The sequence below is a fragment of the Hyperolius riggenbachi genome, chromosome 9, assembly GCF_040937935.1.
Source record: "Hyperolius riggenbachi isolate aHypRig1 chromosome 9, aHypRig1.pri, whole genome shotgun sequence".
Classification (NCBI taxonomy): domain Eukaryota; kingdom Metazoa; phylum Chordata; class Amphibia; order Anura; family Hyperoliidae; genus Hyperolius; species Hyperolius riggenbachi.
Genome location: NC_090654.1, coordinates 192,043,635 through 192,065,060, shown reverse-complemented (window position 1 = coordinate 192,065,060; position 21,426 = coordinate 192,043,635). Strand labels below are relative to the sequence as shown.

General features: G+C 42.4%; 1 protein-coding gene across 2 annotated transcripts in view; it reads right to left on the bottom strand.

Annotated features, from left to right (window-relative positions):
* Nucleotides 1–1,911: 1,911 nt before the first annotated feature.
* The window catches only part of KBTBD8 (kelch repeat and BTB domain containing 8), a 45,453-nt gene continuing 25,938 nt past the window's right edge, over nucleotides 1,912–21,426 (bottom strand). For both annotated transcript variants that reach the window (XM_068251769.1, XM_068251770.1), the window contains 2 exons: nucleotides 8,896–10,010; nucleotides 1,912–2,441 (listed from right to left, as the gene is read on the bottom strand). In XM_068251769.1, coding sequence (XP_068107870.1) covers nucleotides 1,981–2,441; nucleotides 8,896–10,010 — 1,576 coding nt within the window. In that variant the 3' untranslated portion in view covers nucleotides 1,912–1,980. The remainder of the gene's footprint in view (nucleotides 2,442–8,895; nucleotides 10,011–21,426) is intronic.

Sequence of the window (21,426 nt, the reverse complement as noted above, 5' to 3'; positions counted from 1 at the left end):
TTAGACTCACAGGGATTTCCAAGATTCTTGCTCTACACTACACTGCTAAACTCCTCAATGACAATAGCAAACCAGGAAAAAACCCAACATGAGATGCTAATAATGCAAGTGAGTTGATGCAAGTTTTATGCAGCTCAGAAATTGACTAAATTCCTCAGTAGCTGCATACATTTGAATAAAAATTTAGCATCTCGTAGACTTCCCAAATTAAGAATATCAAAAAAGTCTCTAGCTTTGATTATTTGCTTCCAGAGTCAGGAGTAAGGCCCAGTGCACACCGAGCGGTTTTTGAAGCGATCCGCCAAACGGATCCGCCTTGGAAAACGCTTGGTTAATGTATTTTAATGGGATGGTGCACACCAGAGGTTTGAGGTTTTTAGCAAAACCGCAGATGTGGGTCCTGCAGCACTTTTGCAGTTTTGCAGAAGTGTTTCTGCCTCAATGTAAAGTATAGGAAAAGCTCAAACTGCTCTGAAATACGCTAGATCAGAGCTGTTTTCCAGGCGTTTGTTACATTAGCTGTTCAGTTACAGCTTCACTGTAACAATATTGTAATCTGCTACACAAAAACACTCCAAAAACCGCTAGGCATGTTCAGAAAAAAGTCTCTAAACATGCCTAGAATGGCTCAGAAATCTACTTCAAAAACCTCTAGCGTTTTGCAGATCTGCTAGAGGTTTTTGGTGTGCACTGGGCCTAAAAAGGCTTGCAACATGCACATTTCCACCATCAAGAGCCAATAGTAGAAGGAAAAGCTCAAGAGCACTTACAATGTAGGTGCCTTGAAATGGAGTTTAATCAGTGTGGGGTTTTTAACCAGCTAGGAAAAAAAACAAAAACTCAAATACTAGCTTTGGTTGACCTGTCCTAATAATGGGAATGCACAGCAAGGTTTGTTTCTGTAATTCAATATGGATTTGGGAAATATTTTAAATAATTTCAGATTTTTCTAAAGTACCTTCTGCTGGTGTGACTGGCAAGTGTTAGATCAACCTACCTATATAAAAATACAATTTTCTATTAAACCAACCTCCCCAACAGCTATATCCATAGAGAATTGTACGTCTCACAATTCTAGTGACGTCTCAAACAAGCACATCTTGGCCATGGGAATTGTATTCTGTCCACTACTTCAATATGCTGTTCATATTCACTCCCCCAGATTGCCATACAAATTTGCCTTGTTCCATTTAATTTAAAAAGGGCTTTAATGAAGCAAGGAACTTTACTCTAAAAGTGAGATGCAAGAAACCTCTCGTTCTACTAGGAAAGTTAATTATCATCAAGTAAAATTGTTCACTGCAAAGTTAAGGTATGTTATCTTTGCTGTACAGCAATGAAGCAAGACTCTTTTCGACAGTTACACCAGCAGGTAAAAAGCAATAATTTAATAATTTCCCCCCCAAAAAAAAAAAAAAAAAAAAAAAAAAAAGTATAAATTATGAAAGATAAAATCAAAGTCTTAAGTACACTATATATTCCCTTTACATATAAAAATGAAACCAGGGAGACTGCCCTTTAAAAAGATCCGGTGTAAAAGATGTTCAAGAAATCAGAATTTCTGCCACCCAAATTTAGATCAGTTTACCATCAACTGGAGGTTTGCATACTCTAGTGCATAGATATCTTGGTTCCTCTAAAGCAATCAATAACTTACTTTAAAAACAATTCCTACCTACAAATACAACAGAATGAGTTGATTAAAAATGAACGTCATGAAAACAATGCTGATAATTGCACTTTGTAAACTCAGGTTTCACTGAAACAGTGGTGTGAAGAAAAACAAACAAACAAACAAAAAAAAACAAAAACAAAAACACTATGTTCCCCACCCCCCAATTTTTATACTGCAACCTTAAAAAAAAAAAAAAAAAAAAAAACCTGTCCACTTAAAACATTAAATACTGACAAGATTTTTTGTGTGTGTTTTTCCATTAGTTTTTGTCTTCTTCCCAATGGCAGAACAAACAGTTTTAAAGTCTATAAAACTTTCTGAAGACACTGGGGATAAAGTTTAGCAACTGCACATTCAAAATGGCGCCCCAGATCCCAGAGTCTTTCTGGAGTTTCATAGGTCTTTATCCAGCTGTCAGTCACCTCATCATACTGGTAGAGTGAATTTTTACGACTGGTTCGGAAAACCAATTCCTCTACGCTGACTTGGGTCGAACGAACAAACATGTGGAGTTTACCCTTGAGGACCAAAACTTGGACATATGGGTTTGTAGACTGTTCGCATGGAAGATCTTTCTTTCGAGTCCAGCGGTTCTGGTCAACATCATAAGCCTCTACAGTGAGCACCCGACGGTTGCCCTGGATTCCAGCTACATAGAAGATATTGTCTTTATACACAGCTGCCATGCCTTGCGTTCTTGGCACGCTCATGGGAGTCAAGTAACACCAATAGTCTTTTGGAGGGTCATAGCACAGAAACACATCCCCTATATTGAAAATGGAGAAAAAAAAAAAATTAAAAAAAATTTATATTACCTACTTTTCTAAACTAGCTATACTCTACTCTATACTGGAAAATGGTGTGAAGTAAAATTCAGTTACATGACACCAGTATTGTTACTTCTGAAACTCAAGTGTAGTGAAGAAATATTCACATCATTTATGTTCATATAGGTGCTTTCCTCTGCTAACACTCAGTATACAGACCCAATGTGGGCAAGACGCAATGCAAAACAAATAGCTGTCTTGATACCCTAGCTGCCCTAATACCATCACTGGTGTGGTACGGAACTCACACTGCACAGTACAAATGTCACGGGGGGGGCATGGGGTAGGGGAATACACAACACTTTGGGGACTTCAGAGTGCATTGACTTTTCTGTCCCTTAACCTCCTTTGTAAGGCTCAACAGACGAGGAGGTACTCACTGGCTGAATTACCAGGACAACTAGGAGAAGCAAGCAGAGAACCAGTACCCGGGGCACCATGGGAGTATCAACAGAAATATTGTACAACTCCACACCACTTCAAAGTTTAATCTTAACTTATTGTAGTAAAATACAAAATACCTGGGCACCGACATCTGAAATTTAAAAAAAAAAAAAAAAAAAAAAAAAACACACCTGAAGCTAGGTGGATTAGGGAACCTGGACACTAAACACTGGTCTCAATAAGGAGTAGGACCTTCACTTCTTTCACAATAAGTGATTTTTCTGTTTATTGGTATTCAATGCTCTTTTTGTTTGAGTTTTCATAATCCCCCCCCCCCCCCCCCCCCCCAACAGGTTTTGGAGGCCTTTGGGTATGTATGGGGTAGCTTGATTAAAGTCTGAGGTTTTTTTACACGTTCATGTTCTGCAGCTTTATTGGTCGGCACAATTTGAATGTGACTCAATGGTTATATGTTATACGTCCAATGTTTACATATTGACATCCTATTTTACGGCAACGTATTATGTTCTATTTTTTTTTTTTTTTTTTTTTAAACACGAGTGACGTATCTTTTAGGCTATTGGTCGGCACTAAAGCGTCTATGCTTACATTATGATGTATGAGTGGGTAGGCATGATATTTGTTTTCTATTGGTCGGTTGGATCACATTGTTTCTTTGCGCGTTTTTCAATTTAGAACTACGTTTGGCCTTAATACCCAGTCCCCCCGAAAGGCCTCTATTAGGGTGTTAGTCTATTAAGTTCCATGCAAGTAGAAGATTTTTTTTGTTATTTTCAGAACTGGGCAACTTGAAGGGCAGGAGCCCAAAACAGCGGACGGATTGCCCCACGATTCTTTTTAATGTTTGTATTTCACTACAATTATGATTAAAGTGGACCCAAATTAAAATACAAGATTTCAGAAATAAAATCTATTTTCTAAATAATAATAAATAGCAGCCTTTATTCAGCTGCATGATGACAAATATAAAATATTTTACATTTATTGGAGGAACCCCTCCCTTCCTTTCATATTGCCGGGATTTTTCCGGCAAACTGGTGGAGTAGATGGTGTCCGGCAAAGGAGGAATTGCTAATGGCTGCCCCCAGTATAACCCTAGCTATGAAAAGAGAAGGGTGAAAAGCATGCAGTGAAATGCTCATAGGTTTAAAGGAGTGTTTATCTTTGTATGTGTCAGTGGTGCAACTAAATAATTTTTAATTAAAATTTTTTTTTTTTTTTTGTTTGGGTCCACTTTAAAAACTTTGAAGTGGTGCGGAGTTCTACAATACTTCCCTTACTTTTGCACCACTTTTAGACCTGAAAATCCAGAATTAATCAGAATGCCAATTTTCTCTGCTTTTAGGCCCTAAAATTCAGAACAAAGCGCACTTTCGCGAGCCCTGTCCCCCAACCCCTTACAAAACTCCCCTCCACAGAATCCAGATCTCACCCAAGAGATCAAGAGCCACAGAGGACTGTCCAGACCCTGAGGAGATGGCATTTTAAATACTCAGCTGCGATCTACAATAACCTGGCCGGCAGCAACTCCAACCTAAGCTCGGGATTACCACTAGGAGATTTTTTTTCTCTTCACCCGAGCCTGGGTCGGGAATGCGACAAAGGAGGTTAAAGGACAACTGACCTGAGAGGTATCGGGAGTCTGCCACATTTCCCCACTAGTTGCTCGACATCCTGTTGATCCTTCATGCATTAGTGATGTCTGAATCACACACACCTGAAAAGAGCATGCAGCAAATGCATTCAAACATCTGATCTACATGCTTGTTCAGGGTCTATGGCGAAAAGTATTAGAGACAGATTATGGCCTGGTGCACACCAAAAACCGCTAGCAGATCCGCAAAATGCTAGCAGATTTTGAAACGCTTTTTCTTATTTTTCTGCAGCGTTTCAGCTAGCGTTTTGCGGTTTTGTGTAGCGGTTTTGGTATAGTAGATTTCATGTATTGTTACAGTAAAGCTGTTACTGAACAGCTACTGTAACAAAAAACGCCTGGCAAACCGCTCTGAAGTGCCGTTTTTCAGAGCGGTTTGCGGTTTTCCTATACTTAACATTGAGGCAGAAACGCATCCGCAATCCAAAATCTGCAGCAGCCCGGGAGTATGCGTTACTGCAAAACGCCTCCCGCTCTGGTGTGCACCAGCCCATTGAAATACATTACCCTAGCGGATCCGCACCCGCAAGCAGATCGCAAACAGCAGCGGAAACGCTCCGGTGTGCACTAGGCCGATCAGCAGAATAGGCAATGTGCATGGTTTAAAAGGAAATCCAAATGGCAGCCTCCATATCTCTCTCAGGCCAGTTTTTTAAAACAGTTATGTCCAGTACACATCAGTTGGGGGGGCAGAGCCCAACTCAGCCTATAGAGGCTAATGCAATGTGACCGACATCCACACTGAACAAGGCCCCTTTCACACGTGCAACTGACAGGCAGCGAATTCACCACCTGTCAGCTGCACTCTTGCACCAGCTGAGTGCTTGTTGGTGAGGGGGGAAAAAAAAAAAAAAAAAAAAAAAAAAAAAAAAAAGAGAAAGGTTTATGACTAGTAAATATAATCTGTACCGCCTCAATCACTTGCCTATTGATCCATATTAAAAAACTATACAGACATGGAGTAACATGACAATAGGGGGCATCTGTATGGTAGCTACAGTCCACCATTTCGGGCTGTTGCTTTTCTCAAGCAAGTGATTTTATTAATATACTGATTTCAGTCCAGGCCCTTAACTCAGGGCCCCCCCCCCAAAAAAAAAGTGTGTTATTTGGACTGAGTTTAAGGTAAAAGGCTTGTTCGCAGAATATACCTTTAAATAGAGGTTTTCATGATGCAGGCAGAAGCATCAGTGTCTGCTTGAAACACATGATACAAGCAGATACTGGGAACATGTTCCTGAAGGAAGGCCACAGGCCTACACTGCCCCAGACAAATGGACTACGAGATCAATCAACATAGGCCATATTTACAAAATATCACATTCCCGTATGCAAGTTAAAGTCATCATTAAATATTAATCGAGTAGGTGGGTATTATGACACCACGAGGGGTCTATGCCAATAGTTGGGTCTGGGGGATGGCTAAGATGAGGTCACATTTAACTCTTTCCTAGTCAGTATTAAAGGGCCGGATGGGCCAACAGAGCGCATTCTGATTCCTACTTTCATGCCCTCTATCTGCTGACTGGAACACCTAATTATTTCCTTTCTTTATGTAATCTGATATAATGTATGCTGTACATAGTTAGTCTAGATGTAATGTAGGCTAGACAGGAGATCACCTGATTACAGTCACTAGGAAAGTAATCAAGAAGCTGCAACGCAACGGAATGACTAAATAAAAATCTGCTTGGCTAAGATATGATGAACTGTATCTGTATATCTGTTTCTTGAATAAATAACTTGTACATTGAAGAAGCCTGAGAACGGTCTATCTCCAATAATGCTTGCTGTGTTGAGAGTCAAGTTATCTCACAGTCTGTGAGGCGCAACTATACGAAGTTATAACAAGCACTATGCCACTATGCTCCTAGCGTTTGTTCACTCACACCTGGTAAATTGCACTTCATCTCTGCCTCCTCCCCCCCAGGTCTACCATTTCATTAATACTGAGCTGCCAACAATAATTCCTAGCCCCCCCCCCAGCCAGGACATTGATGCTTTGCCGCCTCTAGTCAAAGAAAACATACAAAAAAAAAAAAAAAAACTCCACACACTCTTGTGCTGGACATACACCCCTAACAGCAAACTTGACCAGCGCTGCATAAACTTTCATGTGTCAAACCCACCACCAGCACCTAATGGAGGGGGGCTCACAGATTGGGTTGGACCACAATTTACAATGGTCTGATGCGCATGTGAGGCATTCAAAGGCTCCCCTCGCCCATACGTATTGCTCCAACTTTGCTGCAGCCACCACTAGTAAGCAGGGTCTCAGGCAATTTCCGCTTCAAACAGAACATTTATATCGCGATTTTCTCCTGGCGGACACAAAGCGCCAGAGCTGCAGCCACTAGGAAGCGCTCTATAGGCACTAGCAGTGTAAGGGCCCATTTCCACTATCGTGAATTCGCATGCAAAGTCGCATAGCAATACAAGTGAATGGGACTGTTTTCACTTGTCAGGATTCCTTTGCGTTTTTCTGTGCAGAAAAAAAATTTGCATGGCAGAGCCATCAGAATTCGCATATCGCATACCGCTATGCGAATCGCATACTGTACTTAATAGAAAATTCGTATGAGGTTTGGGTATGCGACTTTGCATGCGAATTCGCATGAAAATTCGCATAGAAACAATGGAAAAGCACACCAGCACTGCCATGGTTAAATTCGCATACATAGTCATCCATGCGAATTCGCATGAAAATTCGCATAGACCCACATGCAAATTTTTACCGCGGCGATTCGCACCGCACAAGTAGAAATGCAGCCTTGGGGAGACTTGTCCAAGGTCTCCTACTGAATAGGTGCTGGCTTACTGAACAGGCACAGCCGAGATTTGAACCCAGGTCTCCTGTGTCAGAGGCTGAGCCTTTAACCATTTCACTTTCCAGCCACTTCAAAAGTTTTCTCAAATAAAAACAAACCTCATAGCGCAACACTGGAATAAAAGCTTTGGATTTTATGCAGATTTGCACTTACAAGCTCCAGGGATAGGTAGCGCATAGAGTTTTCCCTGCAGGCTCTCCCCCGCTCGGCCTCCCGGTATGGCCGAATGGTGTGCTTAATCCCTGTGTCTGCTCCAGCCTCCCACTGCTTGCTTGTGTGGTGGGTTTGACACATGAAAGTCTATGCAGCGCTGGTCAAGTTTGTTAATGCTGAAGGACATACTCGCCTTATTTTGACCATAGCGAAGCCCGAGTCACATGATAATGGGACTTTTTATATTTTTAGTGAATTGGAAAAGTGTTTACAACATTTAACCAGACTTTTTCATTTGTATGACCCACAGCTTGAAGTAGCTGCAGAGCTGACATCACGGTTCTGGATTTTATTAATGGTCTATGTTTGTCATTACAATTTTAGATCACATTGATAGTGTATGTCTGTTATAATCTAGCTTCACATTACCCTCAAACCTCCAGTACTTCTGTAATTTTGATATATCAAGCGCAGCGCTGAACCAGCCTAGGCTGGTATTGGATAGACACACCCTGACCACGAAGTTGGACAGCACTGCCTTATATAAATTTTTGTATTTTTAAATGCTTTCAGCAATATCCTTATTAAATTTTTCTAGTTCTCAGTTCCAGGTCAAGTCCCAAACTAAGCCTTGATCTCCTTTATGGTGCCCATACACTGTACAATAAAAAGATTTTCCTGTTTGACCAAAACGGTTGAATCGAATGAAGGTTGGGGGAAAAAAAAAAAAAAAAAAAAAAAAAAAAAAAAAAACACCCCGAACAATTACCCAATTTTTTTTTTTTTTTTTTAAATAAAAATCTGATCAGACAGGTTGGAAACATCTCTATATTTGACTAAAGGAATAATCAAATGGGAAAAAAATTGTATGTGCACCATTACAAAAAGAAAGTAGAAACCCTGATTTACCGCTCATACTCCTTTCCACATCCTAGCAGCCTGTATACTATGCATGCGGTCAACCAGCTCTTGCGCCACACTGTTGCTCATCTTCGTGTGACTAATATATGTGGTCAGGGCTCATCCTCTGCTCCTGTCTGAGCCCAGGAAGGCTGGAGAAGCATAAGGAACGGGATAAACAGTAAGCATTACTGAACAGATCTGAATGCAAATTAAAACTGATCAAGGAAAAATGTTGCTAATACAAGTACACATACCCTCAAGTGCTCCAAATCTAGACTGATACAATCCCTATGTCATGTCTCTCCAAGTCTACCCTGGATCTTTCAGAAAGGCATTCTGAAGTGTGTGGGTTCCCAGTTTTAAAGAAATACTGTTAATTACCAGTCTAAATTGTAAAATTAATACTTGAGCAGAACACTGCATGCAACCACACAAAACAAAGAGTCTTACCCTGTAGAACGTATATCTTGTCTTTATATTCTATGGCACTATGAAATTCCATTGCCACCGGCATTAAACTTACAGCAGTCCAGCAATTGTCCCTAACATCATAGCACTCAACTGATTTGAGGGGGTTACGTCCATCCCCTTCATAAACCCGCCCCCCTATTGCATACTGTTTACCACAGCAATAAACCAGTTTACACCCTATACGTGCTCTGAGCATGGGGGCTTTGGCCTGCCACCTATTGTTCGAATGGTCATACAGCCAGAAGTCACTTTCTGCTCTGTGGTCTATACAAATGTCATTGTTGCTAGGTTTGAAGCCCCCAGCGATGTAGAGCTCATTGTCTGGTGTCACGAGAATGCCAACTTCTCGCAGGTCTCCGGGGGGTTTGCATAGTTTATAGACTTTTCCTGTGAGAATGTCCAGACAAGGCACAGTTTGTTTCTTCCCTGAGTGTTTGCTGGCGGCTTCAAAGCAGATGATCATGTCTGAAGCAGTCATGCCAAGACGTCTGTTACAGTAGTTGGCACCAAGCTTTCCCTTTTGGATGTGGTTTTTAGGCAATGCCTGCACAAAGACAGGAGGAATTTTCTCCAAAAACTGTTCTTCCATAAGAGGCATACGAATACATTTGGCAAAAACTTCTGGGAGGTCGTCCTCCCTCTCAATCTGGTCATGCTCATACCAAGCGGCGATGCTGTCAAACACACGCTCCTCCTTATCTACATCAAGGTCGTCACTGTCTAGGATACTGATGAGCTGGTCCTTTGTCAGGAGCAGAAACTCTTGTTCTTTGGTGACACACACAAACTTTTTACGAATGTACTCTTGGGCCTTTTCCTTCAGTTCCTGGTGACCGTAGTGATCAGCAAAAATAAAGACCCCTATACAGTTCTGGGGGTCCAGGCGGCTGATCATGAACTGGGCACACTGGTCCTGGAGGGTAGGGATTTGGAAGATGCTAGATGCAGTGAAGAGAGCTTGGACGTTGGCTTCTGTCAGTTGAACTCTGGAGGTGTAGGCATAGTTCAGGACAAGCTGCATGGACTCTGCTTCAATGCCCATTATCCGGACTTCCTTCTTTGTGCTTTCTGTAAGGCCGCTAGTGAACATGGATCTGTGAAACAACAGCTTTTTAAAATTAGTTTACACAAATCAGTTTATTGCATGATAAATAAAATACTGAAAAAGGCTTCTAACCATATCTTTATACTACAAATCAACATCAATCAAAGTGACAGTAAAAACTACTAATTATACAAGAAAAATGTAGGAATTATAGATGTTCTTTCCAAATCACAAAGTAATAACCAAATCATGCAATGTTGTAAAATATATAACATTCAAAACAAAGGGTCCACATAAGATGACTGAACGCCTCATCCAACAGAAATCAAACCTGCCCCTATATTCCGAAAGGGAGGTGGTCTATATTCAGGCCACTTGAGCCTATCAAAAACATAAGTTTTGGAAAGGTACCGGAAATGTTGAGTGCCAACTTGTCAGTTTCTATTTAAAACTATTTAAACACAACTAGGTACCAGTAATATCTGCCCCCTTAACCACTTGAGGACCGTGGGCTTTACCCCCCTTAAGGACCGGCCACTTTTTTTCCATTCAGACCACTGCAGCTTTCACGGTTTATTGCTCGCTCATACAACCTACCACCTAAATGAATTTTGGCTCCTTTTCTTGTCACTAATAAAGCTTTCTTTTGGTGCTATTTGATTGCTCCTGCGATTTTTACTTATTATATTCATCAAAAAAACACATGAATTTTGGCAAAAAAAAAAAAAAGATTTTTAACTTTGTGCTGACATTTTTCAAATAAAGTAAAATTTCTGTATACATGCAGCGCGAAAAATGTGGACAAACATGTTTTTGATTAAAAAAAAAACCCATTCAGTGTATATTTATTGGTTTGGGTAAAAGTTATAGCGTTTACAAACTATGGTGCAAAAAGTGAATTTTCCCATTTTCAAGCATCTATGACTTTTCTGACCACCTGACATGTTTCATGAGGGGCTAGAATTCCAGGATAGTATAAATACCCCCCAAATGACCCCATTTTGAAAAGAAGACATCCCAAAGTATTCACTGAGAGGCATAGTGAGTTCATAGAAGATATTAATTTTTGTCACAAGTACGCGGAAAATGACACTTTGTGACAAAAAAAAAAAAAAAAAAAAAAAATGAAATCTGCCACGGACTCACCATGCCCCTCTCTGAATACCTTGAAGGGTCTACTTTCCAAAATGGGGTCATTTGTGGGGTGTTTATTGTCCTCGCATTTTGGGGGGTGCTAATTTGTAAGCACCCCTGTAAAGCCTAAAGGTGCTCATTGGACTTTGGGCCCCTTAGCACAGTTAGGCTGCAAAAAAGTGCCACACATGTGGTATTGCCGTATTTAGGAGAAGTAGTATAATGTGTTTTGGGGTGTATTTTTACACATACCCATGCTGTGTGGGAGAAATCTCTGTAAATGGACTTTTTTTTTTTTTTTTTTTTTTTTTTTTTACTACACACAATTGTCCATTTACAGAGATCTTTCTCCCACTCAGCATGGGTATGTGTAAAAATACACCCCAAAACACATACTACTTCTCCTGAGTACGGTGATAACCACATGTGTGGCACTTTTTTGCACCCTAACTGCGCTAAGGGGCCCAAAGTCCAATGAGTACCTTTAGGATTTCACAGGTCGTTTTTGTTTCAAGACTACTCCTCACGGTTTAGAGCCCCTAAAATGCCAGGGCAGTATAGGAACCCCACAAGTGACCCCATTTTAGAAAGAAGACACCCCAAGGTATTCTGTTAGGTGTATGGCGAGTTCATAGAAGATTTTATTTTTTGTCACAAGTTAGTGAAAAATGACACTTTGTGAAAAAAAATAAAAAAAAATCAATTTCCGCTAACTTTTGACAAAAAATAAAATCTTCTATGAACTCGTCATACACCTAACAGAATACATTGGGGTGTCTTTTCTAAAATGGGGTCAGTTTGTGGGGTTCCTATACCGCCCTGGCATTTTACGGGCCCAAAACCGTGAGTAGTCTGGAAACCAAATGTCTCAAAATGACTGTTCAGGGGTATAAGCATCTGAAAATTTTGATGACAGGTGGTCTATGAGGGGGCGAATTTTGTGGAACCGGTCATAAGCAGGGTGGCCTTTTAGATGACAGGTTGTATTGGGCCTGATCTGATGGGTAGGTGTGCTAGGGGGTGACAGGAGGTGATTGATGGGTGTCGCAAGGTGTGATTAGAAGGGGGAATAGATGCAAGCAATGCACTGGCGAGGTGATCAGGGCTGGGGTCTGAGGGCGTTCTGAGGGTATGGGCGGGTGATTGAGTGCCCTAGGGGCAGATAGGGGTCTAATCTGATGGGTAGCAGTGACAGGGGGTGATTGATGGGTAATTAGTGGGTGTTTAGAGGAGAGAACAGATGTAAACACTGCACTTGGGAGGTGATCGGATGTCGGCTCTGCGGGCGATCTATTGGTGTGGGTGGGTGATCAGATTGCCCGCAAGGGGCAGGTTAGGGGCTGATTGATGGGTGGCAGTGACAGGGGGTGATTGACAGGTGATTGACAGTTGATCAGGGGGATAGATGCATACAGTACACAGGGGGGGGGGGGGGGTCTGGGGAGAATCAGAGGGGTGGGGGGGTGATCAGGAGGGGGGTGATCAGGAGGGGGCAGGGGGGGGGTAAAAAAAAAAAAAATAGCGTTGACAGATCGTGACAGGGAGTGGTTGATGGGTGATTAGGGGGGTGATTGGGTGCAAACAGGGGTCTGGGGGGTGGGCAGGGGGGGTCTGAGGGGTGCTGTGGGCGATCTGGGGCAGGGGGGGGAGAAATCAGTGTACTTGGGTGCGACATAGGGTGGCTGCAGCCTGCCCTGGTGGTCCCTCGGACACTGGGACCACCAGGGCAGGAGGCAGCCTGTATAATACACTTTGTAAACATTACAAAGTGTATTATACACTTTGTATACGGCAATCGTCGGGTTAACATCCTGCCGGCGCTTCCGTATGGCCGGCGGGATGTTGCGGCGGTAGAGCGGAGACAGGCGCCGACGGAGGATCGCGTTACGGATGACGCGATCGCTCCGCCCATGCCCCTACAAGGACCGCCGCCATTTGTCTATACGGCGGTCCTTGCGGGGTCCACTTCCCGGCCGCCAATTGTCAATACGGCGGTCGGGAAGTGGTTAAAAGGGAATGTCCAAGCAAAAAAAAAAAAAAGTTTCACTTACCTGGGGCTTCTACCAGCCCCATGCAGCCATCCTGTGCCCTCGTAGTCACTCACTGCTGCTCCAGTCCCCCGCTGGCAGCTTGCCGACCTCTGAGGTTGGCGGGACGCATTGCGTACATTTTTACGCATTCCCGCTAGTGCAGGAACGTTTAATGAACCAGTAATGCGTAAAAAATGTATGTGTTAATGTTCCTGCACTAGCGGGAATGCGTAAAAATTTACGCAATGCGGCCCGCCGACCTCCGAGATCAGCAAGCTGCCAGCGGGGAACTGGAGCAGCAGTGAGTGACTACGAAGGCACAGGATGGCTGCATGGGGCTGGTAGAAGCCCCAGGTAAGTGAAACTCTTATTTTGCTTGAACCTTCCCTTTAAGGACCAGAGACTGCTGGTACAGTAAAACGCCACCTCCTGACGATTTGCCGCACATACCTGCCGCTCTTGACGCTGTCCCATCGCCGCAGGCTCCTCTTTCTGCCGTCTCTATGACAGTAGAGCGCTGTCAGATGGTCAGGAGACACTTTCATTGGCTCCTGACGCTGTATATCAATGAGAGCAAGTTTCATTGGCTCTCCATGATCGCGCTTTCAGGAGCCAATGAAAGTGGCTCCTGACCTGCTTACAGAGCTCTACTGTCTTATAGGCAGCAGAGCGAGTGAATTGCAGAGGGATTGGCGGTAACTCATCATTCATCAGGATGTTGAATCTACGGCCAGTCAGAGCAGCAGCACCCCCTGTTGGACATAGATTCATACTGCGCCAGTCCGGAACCAGTTAAGTAGGGTCCTGTTTATCATACGTGCACTCACTTTAGTTTGGTCTCAAGATACTGCCATGTATACACTTTAGCCTGTCACACTTTACACAGATGCACAGTTACAAAGCAGGTAGGCCTCTTTCAGACTGGAGACTGAATTAGCGGCCCATCAGCTGCTCCTATGTACCGACTGGGCACTTGCCAGTGCTTGGTACAGTGGTTTAAGACGCAGCCCCTTCGTGCTCAGATGTGACAGGTGATTATTTTCTGCTGCAGTGTATCACCACCCAAGACTCCCAACTCTGTTGCATTTTAACTGCGCCCAAATTGTGCTTGTGGTTGTCAGAACTTGCTGTGGAATTGAGCCACCCTTTAAAACAGGGCACCACTGCTTTTGTTTGCCATTTAAGTAAACAACAGTGTTCATAAGTGTGTGCCAGCAGTTGGCATGTCACTTGGAGTTTAACAGTTTATCTCAAATGTTTATGAATGGGTACAGTGCTAGTGACTGTGCCCCTAGTCATCCAGCAGTTCCATGACAGCTGTCAGACAGTAAATCCAACAGAGTCAACCAAAGCCTTGTACACAGCCACCTCACTGCGTCGCCAACAGATCAGTGGTGCTGGATGGTCTTGACAGAGTGCACTATTCTCTTTACATTCACGACCTCCCACTTTCGATCCTCTTGCTACGAAAAAGAGGGACGACCAGTCCTGAACATTACCAAGGCCCATATGCAATTAACGTTTTTAAGCCACCAGCAAGCAAAACATACTTCAGATAATTCCGTACTTTTCAACTTCTCAATTGCAGAGTGCTAAAAATGTATTCTAAAGAGAAGATGAAATTGCATCTCCTTGGAGGAAACTGGGGCGATAGTGTCAATTGCATATGGCCCAGATTGTTGCCTGAGGGATCAAGTCCACAGCCTTTAATACAGATCACTAGTAAGACATTACTCATCATTGGCTATACTCCACACTCTAGTGCTGCCCAGATCTGTATAGGGATAAGCAGCGAGTGTATGTTATTACACTACATTCTGATGGGGCAGTGTTCTCCCCAGAATTTTTTTCCAGACGGGTGGCATGAAATAGTAGCCGGGTGGCATGAAAAAGTAGCCGGGTGGGTTGAGATGAAAATGCAGGGCAACTCTGCTTACAGCATAGGAGGTGAGCCGATGACAGCCGGGTGGTCACCAAATCTAGCCGGGTGGAGCACCCGGCTAAAAGAGCCTGGGGAGAACACTGTGGGGACATAACTTGACATACCAATAATGCAGGATATCAAGCTGGGCTGTGCAGTCGGTACAAAATCATCCAAACTTAGGCCACATACAGACATCAGACCATGGTCTTTGGAAAATGAAAGATCACAGACCAATCTTACCACCCTTCCTGTAGTATAAGAGCCATACTCTACACAGTCTTTTCTATGGAGCTGAACTCCCCATCAGAAAAAAATCTTTGCAAGATGCTGCACACACAGATGCTGTACAGACACAAAAGATCAGTATCTGCAAAAGATCTGTTCCTGCCAAAAATCCATTCCTGCAAATTGCAATGATAGTCTATGAGATCTGCAGATCATCATACACACATGATTTAACTGACATTCATCTGCAGATCAGATCCACCAGGATGGATTTTCAGATCTGCAGATGAATGTCAGTTAAATCATGTGTGTATGATGATCTGCAGATCTCATAGACTATCATTGCAATTTGCAGGAATGGATTTTTGGCAGGAACAGATCTTTTGCAGATACTGATCTTTTGTGTCTGTACAGCATCTGTGTGTGCAGCATCTTGCAAAGATTTTTTTCTGATGGGGAGTTCAGCTCCATAGAAAAGACTGTGTAGAGTATGGCTCTTATACTACAGGAAGGGTGGTAAGATTGGTCTGTGATCTTTCATTTTCCAAAGACTATGGTCTGATGTCTGTATGTGGCCTTAGACTACTCAGTTTATTAAACCACCAACCCCAGGCACCCAAAATTGCTCCAACTCCTTGACTCAGACTCCAACTCCACAGCCCTGAAGGCCCCATTTTAAACATGTGAATATGCAAAACATGTAGCTACAGTTCTCAAAGTTTATTTAAAGCCAATTCCAAACATTAAAGAATCTGTACTCAAATTCTTACAATAAAAAGCATACCATTCTTCTCATTATGTTCTCCTGGGCCCTTCTGTGCTGTTTCTGCCACTTCCTTGCTGCGATCCTGGTTCGTAATTGCCAGTTTTAGGCAGTGTTTACAAACAAAAGACATGGCTGCTAACCAGCTTGTGATAGGCTGAGAGGAGCTCAGCCTGACTCACACAGCCTGCAGGGGGCGTGAAGAGGGTGTGTATAGCTTCTATCCTATCACAAGTAGAGCAGCACATCCCTGCCTGAGCCAGACAAAGCAGTCAGAGGAAAGAAGATTAGATCATATAACAGAGATAATACAGCCACTGTGCAACTAGGAAAGGCTGCAGTAAGACAGACCATATTAGAACATGTATAGGAACATATAGGCTTCAATTCATCAAGCATTACCGCATTCGGTAATGCTGAAAACAGCTGACTTAACGAAGCACTTTAGAAAATGTTAATTCATCAAAGCTGTTACCGAATGAGAAGCTGAAATGACACAGCAATGAGATAAATTACCGACATGTGCTCAACAAATGTTAATTCATCAAGGTTCCCACATTCGCTAACACATTCGGTGTTTATCTCAAGCTCTCCCCTGTCGTTACAGGCCTCGAAAGCCTTCTGTGTGAATGTTTTCATGATTAGCAGGAGCAGGCAGCCAATAGAAACAGCCCCTGTTCTCCTGCAAGTGCCGCTGATAGGTCACACAGGCTTCTCCACACAAGCTTTCAGACCCCCCAAGCAGTGAGCAGAGAGAACGGGTCAAAATATATCCCCAGATTCCCTTCGGTGGTGTAACCCTTTCAGGCCCTGTTTGATAATGCAAAGATGCTGGTGGTGAAATCACCAAGCATGGCATTTGTAATGTCTCCAGGAAGTTCATCTACGTTGTGGCAAATAAATAAAATGTTAAGAAAGACTGATCGACAGATTCAGAGCAGCAGAGGCAGTATAAGTAACAGTAACTATAACACCTTTACATCTAAAGGGATGTCTGGATGCCTTCTATTGTTATCAGCTTGTAACAACACACGGACATTCCAAGCTGCTCTGCACCGCTCTGCTGTTATCTAACAGCCTTTGATGAATTGAAGCCTAGTAGTTCGGTAACTTAACGAACCTCTACCACACATGGGAAAATATTGATGAATTAGCACAGTGAAGTGTAAAATACCGAATGCGGTATTTTAAGGACTGGGGTTTTGTTATCGAACACCCTTTGATGAATTGAAGCCATAGGATAGAAGAAATAAGGCTGAAAATGTTGTAAGAGTCTCTTTAAAGAAAGCGTCTCTTTAATGAAAGTCTCTTTAACCACTTAAGGACTGCAGTCATAAAACCCCTTAAGGACCAGAGCCTTTTTTTCCATTCAGACCACTGCAGCTTTAACGGTTTATTGCTCGGTCATACAACCTACCATCTAAATGAATTTTGCCTCCTTTTCTTGTCACTAATACAGCTTTCTTTTGGTGCCATTTGATTGCTGCTGCGATTTTTACTTTTCATTATAGTCATCAAAAAAGACGTGAATTTTGTCAAAAAAGTGATTTTAACTTTCTGTGCTGACATTTTTCAAATAAAGTGAAATTTCTGCATGCAGCACGAAAAATGTGGACAAAACCCATCCAGCCTATATTTATTAGTTTGGGTAAAAGTTATAGCGTTTACAAACTATGGTGCCAAAAGTGAATTTTCCCATTTTGAAGCATCTCTGACTTTTCTGACCACCTGTCATGTTTCATGAGGTGCTAAAATTCCAGGATGTTATAAATAACCCCCAAATGACCCCATTTTGGAAAGAAGACATCCCAAAGTATTCACCGAGAGGCATGGTGAGTTCATAGAGTTTATTTTATTTAGTTTATTTATTTATTTTTTTCATATAGTTTATTTTTTGTCACAAGTTAGCAGAAATTGATTATTGTTTTTTTCACAAAGTTTCATTTTTCACTAACTTGTGACAAAAAAATAAAATCTTTTATGAACTCACCATACACCTAACGGAATACCTTGGGGTGTCTTCTTTCTAAAATGGGGTCACTTGTGGGGTTCCTATACTGCCCTGGCATTTTAGGAGACCTGAACCGTGAGGAGTAGTCTTGAACCCAAATGTCTTAAAATGACCTGTAAAATCCTAAAGGTACTCATTGGACTTTGGGCCCCTTAGCGCAGTTAGGCTGCAAAAAAGTGCCACATGTGGTACTGCCGTGCTCAGAAGAAGTAGTATAATGTGTTTTGTGGTGTATTTTTACATATACCCATGCTGGGTGGGAGAAATATCTCTATAAATGACAAAAATTTGCATTTTCTCATTTTTTTTTTTTTTAACACGCAATTGTCCATTTACAGAAATTTCTCCCACCCAGCATGGGTATGTGTAAAAATACACCCCAAAATACATTATACTACTTCTCCTGAGTACGGCGATACCACGTGGCACTTTTTTGCAGCCTAACTGCGCTAAGGGGCCCAAAGTCCAATGAGTACCTTTAGGATTTCACAGGTCATTTTAAGACATTTGGGTTCAAGACTACTCCTCACGGTTCAGGGCCCCTAAAATGCCAGGGCAGTATAGGAACCACACATTTTAGAAAGAAGACACCTCAAGGTATTCCGTTAGGTGTATGGTGAGTTCATAAAAGATTTTATTTTTTGTCACAAGTTAGTGAAAAATGAAACTTTGTGAAAAAAATAATAAAAATCAATTTCCGCTAACTTTTGACAAAAAAATAAAATCTTCCATGAACGCTTCATACACCTAACAGAATACCTTGGGGTGTCTTTTCTAAAAAAGGGGTCACTTGTGGAGTTCCTATACTGCCCTGGCATTTTACGGGCCCAAAACCATGAGTAGTCTGGAAACCAAATGTCTCAAAATGACTGTTCAGGGGTATAAGCATCTGAAAATTTTGATGACAGGTGGTCTATGAGGGGGCGAATTTTGTGGAACCGGTCATAAGCAGGGTGGCCTTTTAGATGACAGGTTGTATTGGGCCTGATCTGACGGAAAGGAGTGCTGGGGAGGGGGGGGGGGGGGGGGGGGGGAAGGAGCTGATATTGATGGGTGTCTCAGGGGGTGGTTAGAGGGCAAAATAGATGCAATCAATGCACTGGGGAGGTGATTGGAAGAGGGTCTGAGGGGGATCTGAGGGTTTGGCCGAGTGATCAGGAGCCCACACGGGGCAAATTAGGGCCTGATCTGATGGGTAGGTGTGCTAGGGGGTGACAGGTGGTGATTGATGGGTGTCTCAAGGTGTGATTAGTGGGGGGGAATAGATGCAAGCAATGCACTGGCGAGGTGATCAGGGCTGGGGTCTGAGGGCGTTCTGAGGGTATGGGGCGGGCGATTGGGTGCCCTAGGGGCAGATAGGGTCTAATCTGATGGGTAGCAGTGACAGGGGGTGATTGATGGGTAATTAGTGGGTGTTTAGAGGAGAAAACAGATGTAAACAATGCACTTGGGAGGTGATCTGATGGCGGGTCTGCAGGCGATATGATGGTGTGGGTGGATGATCAGATTGCCCGCAAGGGGCAGGTTAGGGGCTGATTGATGGGTGGCAGTGACAGGGGGTGATTGACAGGTGATCAAGGGGGGTTAGGTGCATACAGTACACAGGGGGGGGGGGTTATCAGGAGTCCCCAGAGGGCAGTTTAGGGACTAAAAAATAAATAGCGTTGACAGATAGTGACAGGGAGTGATTGATGGGTGATTAGGGGGGTGATTGGGTGCAAACAGTGGTCTGGGGGGTGGGCAGGGGGTCTGAGGTGTGCTGTGGGCGATAAGGGGGCAGATCGAATTAAACACGCAGCTAGCAAATAAAGCTAGCTAGTAAATTAATTAATTAAAAAACGACCCACCAGGGGCCGAGATATCCAGCCTGGTGGTAATGGACGAGCTGAACTTGTCATTACCGCCAAGGTGGTCAAAACCTGTGCAGCTAATATCTACATTTCTTTAACCACTTAACATCTCAGTTGTTTTCATCTTATGCACCCGAGCAATGTTCACCTCCCATTCATTAGCCTATAACTTTATCACTACTTATCACAATGAACTGATCTATATCTTGTTTTTTTTCGCCACCAATTAGGCTTTTTTTGGGGGGTACATTTTGCTAAGAGCCACTTTACTGTAAATGCATTTTAACAGGAAGAATAAGAAAAAAAATGAAAAAATTCATTTCTCAGTTTTCGGCCATTATATTTTCAAAATAATACATGCCTCCATAATTAAAACCCACGTATTGTTATTGCCCATTTGTCACGGTTATTTCACTATTTAAATTATGTCCCTATCACAATGTATCGCGACAATATTTTATTTGGAAATAAAAAAGCATTTTTTCCGTTTTGCATACATCACTATTTACAAGCTTATATATAAAAAAAAAAAAAAATAGAGAGAAATATTTCATCTTTACATAGATATTTAAATAGTTTAGACCCTTAGGTAAATATTTATGTTTTTTTTTTATATAGTAATGTTTTGTTTTTTTTTGTTTTTTTTTATTAAAACATTTTATGTGGGCATTTTTGGGAGGGTGGGATATAAAAGTGTTTTATTTGGGGAAATATTGGTGTATTGTAATGTTTTTGGGCATTTACTTGTAGTTTTACTTTTTGGCCACAAGATGGCAATCTCGATTTTTTTTTACATGACGTCACTCTAAGCGTACAATGTACGCTTAGAGGGACACAGCTTCAGAAAGAGTGAAGCTTACGAGAGAAGCTGTCGCTTTTTCAGCGGGGGAGAGGAATCAATGATCGGGCTCCATAGCCCGATAAATTGATTCCGTGGCTACCGACTCCGCGGCCGGGAGTGCGCGCGATTGGCCGCGGGAGCGCGCCTGTCCTTGACGTTTTTATACGTCAAGGAGGACAAAGTGGTTAAAAAAAAAATAAAAAATTGTCATATATAGATTACTGTGCTTTGTCAGTGAAATAGATAATTTTTAAAGCATTAAAATAAGTCTGTGTCAGGTAAAAAAAATGCCTAAGACAGTCAGTATGCTCTGTGCAACAGTACGGTCACCATAAGATTGTCCAAAAACCTCCACACAATGCAGCAGTAATTAGCTGCACAGGGCAGATGCCAATTGGCTGATCCAGAAACTACCAGCATACACCTTTGGTCCTTTTTTAGGCTGGGTGCATACATAGCAGAAATGCTAGTGTAGCGGGAAACGCTGTGATTTATGCAACAATGTTAGTCTATCGGACGCAGAAGAAGCTGCGTTTCAATGTTTTTATAGTATGCATTTTGCAAACGCTGGTAGTGTTGCATATTATGCAGGATAGCTGCCTAAACGCACATATTGCAAGTCTATAGTAACGCATATGCATTGCGTTTTGCATGCGTTTAAATAAGTTATTAAAAATTTAAGATTTC